The 11,886-nt window shown below is 53.5% G+C and overlaps 1 protein-coding gene across 2 annotated transcripts; it reads right to left on the bottom strand.

Annotated features, from left to right (window-relative positions):
- Window positions 1-10,284: 10,284 nt before the first annotated feature.
- Window positions 10,285-11,465, bottom strand: LOC143269947 (uncharacterized). Of its 2 annotated transcripts, none has more exons than XM_076557655.1 (3): window positions 11,400-11,465; window positions 11,010-11,057; window positions 10,285-10,902 (listed from the first exon to the last, which is right to left on the bottom strand). In XM_076557655.1, the coding sequence occupies exons 2-3, from the start codon at window positions 11,045-11,047 to the stop codon at window positions 10,380-10,382; spliced, it is 561 nt and encodes a 186-aa protein (XP_076413770.1). In that variant the 5' UTR covers window positions 11,048-11,057; window positions 11,400-11,465; the 3' UTR covers window positions 10,285-10,379. The 2 variants fall into 2 exon arrangements, with proteins under 2 accessions (XP_076413770.1, XP_076413771.1); XM_076557656.1 differs by lacking the exon at window positions 11,400-11,465 and adding an exon at window positions 11,255-11,392.
- Window positions 11,466-11,886: the final 421 nt, after the last annotated feature.

Here is an 11,886-nt window from a genome sequence, read left to right on the forward strand (position 1 = left end):
GCATATGATAGGGACTTGTGGAGCAATCTCCCTCCTAGCCGCTAGGGGGCGGTGTGGTACCACCTCGTGGTTTTCAGCATCCAGTCCTCTGCTGAAAGCCGCGCCACAGTCTGGATGTCACCTTCTTACACGGAGTGTGCACAAGCACACACACACACACACACACACACACACACACACACACACACACACACACACACACACACACACCACTGTCTCCACAGTCTGGAACAGTCCCAGGGTAGGACAGACACCCTCAGAATATGGGTCCTGGGGGACCAGATTCTGAGGCTGGGCTATTTAGAGACCCTACCTAATGTCCAGTTCCAGACAATTTTTCAAAATTGTATTGTGGGGAGGGCAGGATACGTCCTGGCCTAAGTGTTCAATGGTCTACAGTTGGACCGGGACGATTTGAACTTAGTTAAATCGCCTTGGTCTTGGTGGACCATTTTTAAAGAATATAAATCAAATTATGCCATTCCTTTCCACCTGACTCATGGTCCAAGGCCCCCCAGCAGGGCCTACAGCCTGACCTTCCACTAACCTTGGTCCCACCCCCTTCCTCCGTTCAAATCAGACACCCCCGACATGTGACACTGTATTTGGGGTCCATCTGCCATCCATGCTGTCCCTCCAGAAGTCTGCGTGGCCCAACCCTGATTTCACAGAGGCCCCTCCTCCCTGCAGTCCTCCTGGCCAAGCTTTATCTCTTTCACAGCAGGAACTTGCTCTACCTGGTGCCACATACATGTTCTTGTGTTACCTGGTGATTGTCTTTCTACCCCGGGAAAGTGTAAGCGCCCTCAACGTCTTTTCATTGCCGGACATTTGGAAGAAGTTCACTGTCTGTTGAACGAATGTGTGACCTAGCAAACGCGGACACCCAGGGATGCTGCCGATGTCAGCAGCCCTTTGTGCACTGAATTCCGTATGTGTGTGGTGCACCTGGCTGTACCCGCTGTCCAGGGTCTCAGCGTCGCCGTTTATTGTCAGGAGAGTGGAGCGGAGAAGAAACTCACGCAGGCCCAGGCACAGATGGAAGGGAAAGACGCCATCCGGCCCAGTACGCCTTCTTCCCTTCCTGTGGTCGCTAGTGGACGTCATGCCAGCCAGGAGCACAGTTCCTGGTCACCACGGAGGTGCTGCCCAGACCGGGTGACCCCTCCACCCCTCATTTTTCTAGACTTAGGTCTCCCAGATGTAGGAAGATGGCGGCTATATCCCACCCCCACCTTCCTGTGGCACGTGGTCTGGCTTCCTGGAAGCAAGAGTAGCCTGGAAATTTCCTGTCTGCTCCAGCCCCGGGCAGCCTGGGTTTCAGAGATCACCCACTGGGATCACCCAGCTGGGCGCAGGTCGGCACCGGAAGGAGCAACACATTCTCTGGTAGCCCGGGAGCAGAGAAGGGGGTGGGGGGGCGACAGTAGCCAAGTTACCAGGGGAGATGAGAAGGCTAGACTCCTGAGGCAGGAGGATGGCAGAGGGCAGCCGTCTGCGGACAGTTCATTGAGATCCTGTCAGGGACACACACACCGCCCCCACCCCCACCCCCACCCCACCCCCCCAACCCAGGCTTGTGCCGAGGAGTAACAGTGCGCAGTAACACGTGCACTCCTGGGGGGCGGGGGGGACTGGGTGCAGGAGTTTCACGGTGCCACAGGCCTTTAATCCCAATGCTTGGAGGACGGGGCAGACGGATCTCTGTGAGTTCCAGGCTAGCCTGGTCTACATAGTAAGTTCTAAGGCTGCCAGGGCTACACAGTAGGACCCTGGAGGGAGGAGGTGGGGTTGGAAAGAGACACCGACACACACACATACGCGCGCGCGCACACACACACACACACACACACACACACACGAAGAGGTAGAGGCACAGAGACGGAGAAAGAGTGTTTGTGTTAAGGTTGGGGGACGGCTGAGGACGCGGTCTTGTCTGGTTCTGGGCGCGGGAAGCGCAGCGTGGAAGAGCCTTAAACCCCCTTCTTGCAGAGTCTACACCGAACTTCTCTCTCCTCTCCCTCCCTGCCTCCCTCCCTCCCTCCCTCTGTCTCTATCCCTCTCTCCCCTCCCCCTCCCCCTCCCGGTCTCCAGGGACTGTCTCTCACATCCACTCTCCTTTCCTCCTTGATTTATGCTGCAGAGTGGAACGACCTTCCCTGACCTCATTTTCATCAGTGCGAGCACACCCGGAGCCCGCTCTGCACATTCCGGAGGAGGAAGCTCGCGACACACTCACACACGCACACACTCACACTCGCCGTCGTGGTGCACACCCGAGACTCGGACTGCTGGACCCTGCCCGGGCCTCCAGTTCACTCCAGCTCCAGCATCACTATGGACCCTGCCTGGGCTGTGGCCGCTCAAAGAATAGAAACTCATTAGAATCTTGCTTTGAATATCATTTGCATTTTATTCATCTGCTGTCAAAACGCTCAGAACTCTTCCCCAGCCCTCGCTTCTTTCCTACAGCTAGAGTCCTGGGCCCCCATCTCAAGCCCTTTCCCTAGGGGCCCCACTCTTGCGGTCTGTTCCTCCACGCCATGCGTCCTCGCGTGGCCACCGCCCCCATCCAAAGGGCTGACCTGCAGAGCTCCCGGCAGGTCCCAGGCTCTCTCTGCCCTAAATAATGCTGTTATAAAGCCTTACAGCATTCACTGAGCAAAGCGATACCGTTAGAGCCCTTTGAGGGAGGAGGAAACTGAGTCACAATGGTCCTACGGGTATTAGAACTAAAAATCAGGAACAACGAACTTAAATCCCAGAAAACAGGCCGTGCAAATCAAACGGTTTGCCACTTGGCTGCCCGGCCTCGTGCAAGGTCAAATCTAAGGCAACCGCGGTAGAAGGTCTGTTTGCCTACACGGAACAAAGTCATCCTCGGGCCAGCCGCGACCCCTCCCCCAAGCGCGGTCGCTGTGAGGGGGCGGGAGGGGGACCAGAGCCCACTCCCAGCTCCCCTCGTTGCCCGGCTGGCCCCAGTCCTGACCCCTTTCCCAAGCGCAGGATCGGCCGGGTCCCGTCGCCTTGCCCACGGGGTCGTCTGTCCGCACTGGCTAGTTAAGAAAAATAAACACCGTTCCAAACCAGGGCCATTCCTTTCAAGCCGAGCCCCGCCGCCTGCCAGAGAAATGCAAACAGCGGGGGGAACGGCCCGAGCCCGCCCCGGCCCCCGCGCGCGAGCTGCGGGTGGGAGGGCCGGGCCGGGTAACCTGAGCCTCCGCGCCGGCTCCCCGCGAGCTGCCCTCCGCCTGCCCCTTCGCCCCTGACCCCGCCGGCGACGCACCCGCCCTCCGCCCCCCCCCCCCACACACACACACACATGCATGGGACCCGGGCCAGCACATCTAGGCGCCCGCCCGGAGCTGCCCTCTTCCCCCAGCGCGTTCAGCATGGGGGAACCCCCATCACCACGGGTCACCCCGGAGCCTCCCTCAGCCTGGCAGCCACATGGCTCCCATCAGCAACACTCTCCTGCGGTGGCCGCTCACCACCCAGTGCTCACCAGGTCTCAGTGCTAAGGTCATTGAAGGAAGGGCACGTTGGAGAGGAGACAGGAAGCCTACTAGATCAAGGTTGGGGACCCTTCTACACGTGTTCCCGCACCATCCTGCAATGGAGAGACACGGAGGGGGGTGGGCAGGGAAAGGCTCGGCCTGGCACAGCCTGGCCACCGTGGGCCCGACCAGGTCAAAGGGTTAGCATATAACCGGGAGGGAGTATGCAACCAGGACCAGCCAGGCTCGCAGCCAGGCTCGCTTTGAGGGTGGTTTGCTCAAGATTTTCAAAAACAGACGGCTCGGGCCACCAGGGGGAGGATGTTCCCGGGCCGCTCCGAACCCTGCTGGGAGGAAGGAAACGTCGAGGACGCGACAGCGCCACCCTCACTGTACTGCTGTTGAAATGGTTCTGGAGAGGCTGCAAGTGCGTGAGCCCTGCGGCAAATGGATGAAAACCTGGGATCTTGGCAAAATGAAGTCACCTACTCCTGGAGTCGCTGCGCTGAGTGACCTAGTGGCCTCTCCTGTCTCAGAGGAGCCCTGGGGATCCCCCAACGCTTTCACTCCCCTAAGGGCTACACCGTCGGAGTTGGGCGGATCCCCTAGGCCTAGAGGATTGGGGAGGGTCGCCGGTGCGCCCGCATCCTTCGAATTCCTTCTCAGCGAAGGTGGGCCGAGCTGACCTCGGTGAGAAAAGTTGGGTGTAAAGCTCCTGCCAACTTCGGGTCACTTCCACACCCCAGATTCTGCACCTGGTGTCCGATCACCCACCCTGAGTACGGTCGATCTCCCTGCAGGGGCTTTCTCCTTCCCCAGTCCCCGGGATGTCGCGCGCACAGGCACGCACACGCAGTCCCGCAGGTTTTGAGCTCGCTCCCTGGTGGTCTGTGCACCTGCGTTACTAAGGGGCGCATCTCGCTGTCTGTGTGACTCGGACTCCTCCTCGGCAGTCGCGAGCCTTGACCTTTCCTGAATCTCTGGGCCTGAATACCCGTCTGTACTCGTTCACACCTTCCCCTCACAGACGTGCCCAGCGCTTTAGAGGCTCCCTTCTTTGAACTTTGGTTAAGGGTACAGAGGTGAGCCTGCGAGAATTCTCTTTCCCTACACAGGTTTTTAGGGAGTTTTTCTACTAGTGTAGTAAAGGGGGCAAGTAGGCATTCCTTCCGGAGTCCGGGGTCTCTCCAGCCTCCTGAGTCGATTCCTTTTGGCCCCTGACGCCCTGACGCCGAGCAGTCCCACCAGGTAGAATCTGTTCATTTTAGATCAAAAGCACCACGCGGGCAATAAATCTGTGCCCCTCGAGTCCTCCTGACCGCTGCTCCTCCTGGACCCTGCGGTGTAGACGCCCTTAAAAAGAGCCCCTGGTGGGATCAGATTTGAAGCTCCACCTCCGGGTTCCGGGTCCAGCAGCGTTGGACCGGTCAGACCCCTCCATGGCGCTCCTCCAAGTCCGGTTCCCCTTCCGTCACCCAACCCCCTGCCCTCACGCTCAATCCCCGAGCGAGGACGCGGCTGACAGTTAAATTGCAGTGTAGGCCGAGCTGGGGGTTGAAAAGGGACCGCGTGTCTTTAACGGGCCGCTCAGACAAAGCGTCTATCCTCCGAGCAAGAGAAGCTGGGCGCAGCCTCGCACAGACCTGTCAGCGTGTCTCCCGCGCTTGGGAGAGAGTTTGCGAAGTCATAATTATATCTCTTAACCTGTCTTGCTCTCTGTAGAAGAAGGTCCCATTATATTGAAATGAGATTATTAGCCATCAAATACTTTCTTTCTCAGGAGTTTTTTTTTTTTCCTTTTTTTTTTTTTAAATTCAAATACCTTAACGACTTGGCAATTGCATTTTCATCAGATTTAGTTGGCGCCACAGCCCGGTGCGGGAGCCAGGGCAGGAAATCAGCTGGGTGGGGAGGGACGAGGGGTTCGCAGAGAAAAGCAACCCCTCTTACATCCTTCCCTAGCTCTATTCCACCGGGTGGGGACATCTGGGCCCAGGGAGAGGACAGTGAGATAAGAGAAGTTTCGCAGGCAGGGGACTGTCTTCCAGCTCACCGAGCCCTACCCGCTCCAGTCATTTCTTAGCAAACGATTGGGATTTTCGGTAGGGGCGGACCTAGACGCCGCCGGGACACAGACCAGGCAGCGGAAATTTGATGGCTAGCAGAATTGGAGTGGGGTCTAGGGCACCAGGTGAGCACTAAGACTGGATGGAGCTGGGCTGCCCTGGGCTTGGCTGGAGGCTGGCTCGACGCTCCAGCCAGTTTCCCCGTGGATGGAATTTCAGTGTGTAATAAAGGAGTTTTCCCCGCTACGCCCAAGGTCTGTCTGGTTTTAGCGAAGATTGTGAGCCCCTTGAGGGAAAAAAAGCCCATCTTGTTTCCAGACCCTGGAATCTGTGTCCCTACAGCCGACAGAGAGGACCTCCCCTCCCTGGTCTGGGGGCCTGCAGGAGGGCGCGAGGTGGAAGGTTTTTCCAGACGGTAATTGTAAAACCCCGGTTTTCTCTTCTGCTGGGAAGGGGGAACCAGGCTCGTGTTTTCCTTGGCTGCAACCCGGACCAAGGAAAACTTAGGGGGCAAGACAGCCACCAGCCTTCCCTCCCCCACCCCACACTCAGTACTACCGCGCATTCTTTGGTGCTGGCCTTCCAGGCCAGCTCCAAATGGCACAGCACTATTTTCTCCACGAATACCGGCCCTCGAGAAGGAGAGCTTAGAAACAGACATCTGGCTTCTGCGCCAGGTTAAGAATCCCCCGGCCTTTGAGCAGCCTCCTTGGTCTCTGAACCTCCTGACATTCTGTGCAGGTTCACTTAATCTCTGGCACCATTTTCCTGTAATGAAAATTCATAAGTCAGGCGTGATCATCTGGAAGATTCTAGAGAGGATGAATCAATCCTCTCTTCCTGTCTCTTCAGGAGGTGGGGTGGGGTGGGGTGGGGGGAGTGCCCACCAAGTGTGGCTTTAAAAGCTTCCAGATACTCAAGCTCTGTGAGCATGCGTTTGTGTGTGTGTGTGTGTGCGCGTGCATGCGTGTGTGTGTGTGTGTGTGTGTGTGTGTGTGTGTGTGTACACATGTTCGTCTGTACATTTGTACAGTGGCTGAGGTGGCCAAAGAACATTGGATGCCCTGGATCTGGACTTACAGACCTTTGTGAACTGCCATGTGGGTGCCGGGAATTGAACCAAGGTCTTCTGGAAGAGCATCCAGAGCTCTTAACTATGGCTCTACACACAGCAAGAAGAAATTCATACGGTGGTGGACTCTGACCTTCTCTCAGGGCCTGGGCTGACAGGATCTGACATCACCTGAGAGCTCTACTCTGGAAGTTCTACAGATAGAGGAAAAGGGGGTGTGGCTGTTGATTTCAATTATCTAAGAAAGGGAAACAGACTTCTATGGGAAACTTTTAAAATAATGATACTGAACTTGACAGGATGTCTCTGAGGCACATATAACTCCCATTCCTAAGACAAGGCTCCATAGCCACGGTAGTTTCAAAAGGGGGACGTCTGCGTTAGCTACCCAGTTCCCTGCCTCCGGTAACTGCTCTAAATGCCATGGACGGAGAAGGAGGAACTGAAACAAGTTAATGCTAGAGATGTCCCTGCACCAGGGAGGGAAGGAGGGCAAACTGTGGGGCCAGCAAGATGGCTCATGTGCGAGGGTGCTGGCTGCTGAGTCTGACCACCCCAGGACCCAGACCGTGGCAGGAGAAAACCAGGTCCCACAAGTTATCCTCTGACTTCCACATACTCGCCATGGCACACACACGCACATAATTGCAAACGTGTATGTGTACACGTACACAAAGGTACATGCCCTAAATAAATATAAAAGACAAACCATGGCACTAGAGCTGGAGAAAAGACCCCACGGTTAAGATCTGCTGCCCTTGCAAAGGACCAGGTTCATTCCCGGCACCCACACCAGATGGCTCCCAATATCTTTAACTCCAGTTCCATGGGATCTGATGCCCTCTTCTGGCCTCTGCTGGCACCTGCACAAATATGGTGCACATATATAGAAGCATGTACATGTACACACACACACACACACACACACACACACACACACACACATACACATAAAAAATTTAAACCATTTACAAATTAAAATTTGTACAGTGGCACCAGCTGCTTACTGAACGCCTGCTGTGTGCTGGGTGCTCATCGTAAACAGTCTCCATTTCACAAGAAACTTGAAGAAACTCCTAGTTTGTGTTGAAGAGACAGGCGTCAGTTAAGACTGCTTGCTGTTCTTCCAGAGAACTAGATGAGTTCCAAGAACGCTGGATGGCTCACAACAACCTGAAAACTCCAGCTCCACAGGATCCAACCCCCTTTTCTGAACCCAGTATATGCACATGCCCACACACACAGAGACATACCCCCTCACATACTCCACACACATGTGCATACACACATACTCACACACATACCCCACTCATGCACATACACATAATTAAAAATAAAATGCATCTTTAAAAAATATCTCAAAATGTAGGTCAGCCACTGTGGCACATGCCTGGAATCCTAGCATATGAGGGTCAAAAGCAGAGGGTTTTGAGCTTAAGGGCCGCCTGGGCTATGTAGGGAAACTGTCTCCAAAATCAAAGATCCCAACCATGAAATAGAGAGAGGGACACAAACATTCAGATAATAACAAATAAATCAAGTGGGAAACAGGTAAAGGATTTTTAAAGCTTTATTTTATGTATATGAATGTTTTACATGTATGTTTATGTGCCATGTGCATGCCTAGTGCCTGAAGATGCCAGAAGGTAGTGGATCCCCTGGAACTGGAATTACAGACAGTTGGGAACCACCATGTGGGTGCTAGGAATTGAACCAGGGTCCTCTTATAAGGACACAAAGTGTTCTTAACCACTGAGCAATCTCTCTAGTCCCCCATAGGAGGATATTTAAGATGAGGAAACTAGCTACAGGATTGTGACCATGGTTACACATCTGTGAAGAATCTAAAAGTCACCAAATTGTGTACTTTAAGTAAAGCATGGCATGTGAATTTCAACTTAAGATTGCTTAATTTCAAAAGGGAAAGTATGAGGCTGGAGAGATGGCTCAGTGGTTAAGGCTGCTTTTCTAAAAGACCCGGGTTTGATTCCCAACACCCACATAAAGGCTCATAACTCTTTATAACACCAGTTCCAGGGGATCCTTTTCCCTCTTCTGATCTCTGCAGGTACTGCATACACATGGTGCACAGACATACATGCAGGCTAAACACACACACACACACACACACACACACACACACACACACACACACACTAATAAAAACAAACTTTAAAAGGAAAACGAAGGGCAGGTGGCACTGGGGTTCTCCTTCACAGCCTATACCCAGTGTTTAGAAATCCCCACAAATGCCGTGTTCAGACCGGAGGACGACTCACTGCAAGTGTGGAGAACTTGAGTTGGGATCCCTAGCACCATGTGAAGCCAGACACAGCAGCATGTCTGTGTAGCTCCTGTGTGCCTACCGTGAGATGGGAGGAGATGGAAGGTGGAGCGAGGAGACTCTCCAGAAGCTCAGGGGCTAGCCTGGACTACACAGTGGGGAACAAGAAGAGACTCTGTCTCAAACAATGTGGAAAGTGAAAACTGACACCCAAGCTCGTCCTCTGACCTCAAGACGCATGAAATGAAGCATGTTAATACCTGCCCACAACGTAGTTTCATTCACAATAGCATCAACACTCACCAAAGGCCTAGGAGTAAGTCATTGAGTTTATCCAATGGAACTGGGCTTTCGCAATTAGACTGGGAAACTAAGCCAGACTCAAAAGACAAATATGCAGTGTTCTCATATGTAGAATATCTGTGTGCATGCATGTGTGTATGTGGAAGAGTGTCAGGAGTTCAAAGTCGTCCTCAGCTACATAGCAAGTTCAAGGCCTGTCTGGACTACATTAATCCCTGTCTCAAAACAGATGAGGAGGAAGAGGAGGAGGATGAAAGGAAAGAAAAGGAGGGAGGGGGGAGGAGGGAGAGAAAATAAACAGAACTTTTACACTGAAATGGTGGAACAGCAAGAGAATGGAAAGATCTAACTCCATCAGTCCCCGTTCTGTTAGTCACCCGAGGCATCCTCTCAGGAAGGGACGCATTGGCCCACAGGTAAAGGGAGTCACACCACGTTACCCGTAAAACGACTCAGATTGCAATGTCAATTCTCTATACACACCCACCAATTCAGTACAATTCCCAGCAGCACCCCGGTAAGTTTGTTTGTGAAAAGTGAACTGGAGTGACCTGGCTCCATGTCCTACTGGAAATGGGCACTACAGAAAAGTTACCCACCGTGTAGAGACTGGGCAGCCGTGACTGAAGGATCATCAGCGGGAACTCGTTCCCGGGTGTGACGACCCGCGCCTGAAATCCCAGCAATTAGGAGCTGAAGGCAAGAGGCGAAATAGTCCCCGGCCAGCCTCAGCTACATACCAAATGCAAGGTCAACCTGGGCTACATGAGGCCTTGTCTCAAGGGGGCAGAGCCTGGAGAGGTGGCCCAACAGTTAGAAAGGAGTGCTTGTTGCTCTCGCAGAGGACTCAGGTTCAATTCCCAGCACCTACACTGGGCAACTCACAGCTGCCTTGAACTCCAGTCCTAGGGGATCCAGCACCCTCTCAGGTACCTTCACCAACTTACTGCACTTACAATCAGACGCACTCGCACGCGCACACACACACACACACACACACACACAAAGACAAAAATATATTTCGAAAGACACACTGTACTACAGAATTCCGGAAGTCTCAACTGGGTTTACAATGAGTATATAAAATATATTCTTGGTTAAAATAGATAAACAGCTTTACATGTTTACAGTAGACAATCATAATTGATTAAACACACTCATTTCAGTAAAGGTGGCAGCAAGGCCTCAGTGTCTTCCACAAGTGATATCCCTGGGGACACTGCCCTGGGGATGTGAACCCCTTCGATGTGGATAAAGGTGCTCAGAGATTGCTCGGGCAAAGGTTTCGGGAGTGGGTCAATAAAGCCTTTGGGCCACACGCTCATAGGCACCAGCTGGCGCAGCGGCGACTGGTCGCGCCAAGCCAGCAGCTGGGGCTTGTCCTCGGCTTTCAACTTCGGGGAGTTGTGGGAGAGCTGAGTAGAAAGGACCATCACCCGGGAAACCGGTGGCTTCTTCTCTGCCGGCAAGCTGGGCAGCACCCGAGAGGCCGGAAGTGGGACCGGATCCGGCCTTGGATGGAGGACTGCTTTGGTCCGCAAGCTGCAGCCGCACAGGCAGACCTGAGAGGTGTGCTCCTTGGAGGGGCAGAGCTCGTTCCCTGGTGAATGGGAGTGCTGGGCACCCTGGGTCCCCTGGGCCTGAATCTTCCAGCTCAATCCCTTGTAGAGTCGAGCTTTCCTTTAGAAATGAATGAATGAATGAATAAGTAAATAATAAAGTGAAAATCCAGAATAGTTGGAAGGCCTGGGAGAAAGAGAGAGATCCCCAAAACAGGACATCCCAACCTGACTTCGAACTCAGTCTCTGCCTTTCCCAAGGACATTCTCTTCTTTCTGCAAGAAAGTAGAGAGGCGGACGCTAACCACAGGGTATATGGCTAGGTTTCCTCTGCAGAGAGAGGAGGGAAATGGGAAGCTGAGAGGAGGGAGTGGGTGATCAGGGGTGGCACTGGTCCTAGGAGTTTCCAGAGAAGGAAGAGAGGATGCTGGGACAGAGATGTCCTACTCCCTCTGGCTGGAGGGTAAAATACCTCCAACATATCTTCCAAACACCTCCAGTGGGAGAGCTGGTCAGACTCACTCCTTCATACAGTCCTTGATGGGAACTGTCATGTGACTGAGGGCAAGAGAGGAGAGGTGGCCCATGGGGTGGACAGGACCTTTCAAGTCCCCTACCTCTAGCACTAGCTTTCTGAGTCCATGAAAATCCAAGCAGGGTATGTTGTGAAGGGGCCCGCCCCCCTGCTGTGACGTCATAGGTGATGTCATAGGTGGGTGGGTTCCTAAGCCCTGCTTTACCTTACTGAGTTGCCAGGCTTCTCTCTGGAGTCTCCAAGCTCCTGCTTCTCCTACAGTATCAGCGTTTGTCCAGGGGGCACAGAAGGACAGTTGGATAAGGGTTGCATCCACTCCACAGGGCTGATATAGCAATTACCTCAAACAGGTGGCTTTAACCCAAAATAATACGTTCCTCTCACAGCTCAAGAAACCAGAAGTCGAAAGTCAAGGTATTAGCAGGGTTGGCTGCTTCTAGAGGCTCTGAGGGAAACCCACTCCATTCCTTTTTTCTAGTTTCTGGTGGTGACCACAGTTACGTGACACACTGGTTGGTGCTTTTGATGGGCTTGTTTTTATTTTATGTATGTGTGCTGATGGGAATGAT

This window comes from Peromyscus maniculatus, chromosome 21, assembly GCF_049852395.1.
Source record: "Peromyscus maniculatus bairdii isolate BWxNUB_F1_BW_parent chromosome 21, HU_Pman_BW_mat_3.1, whole genome shotgun sequence".
NCBI classification, from domain to species: Eukaryota; Metazoa; Chordata; class Mammalia; order Rodentia; family Cricetidae; genus Peromyscus; species Peromyscus maniculatus.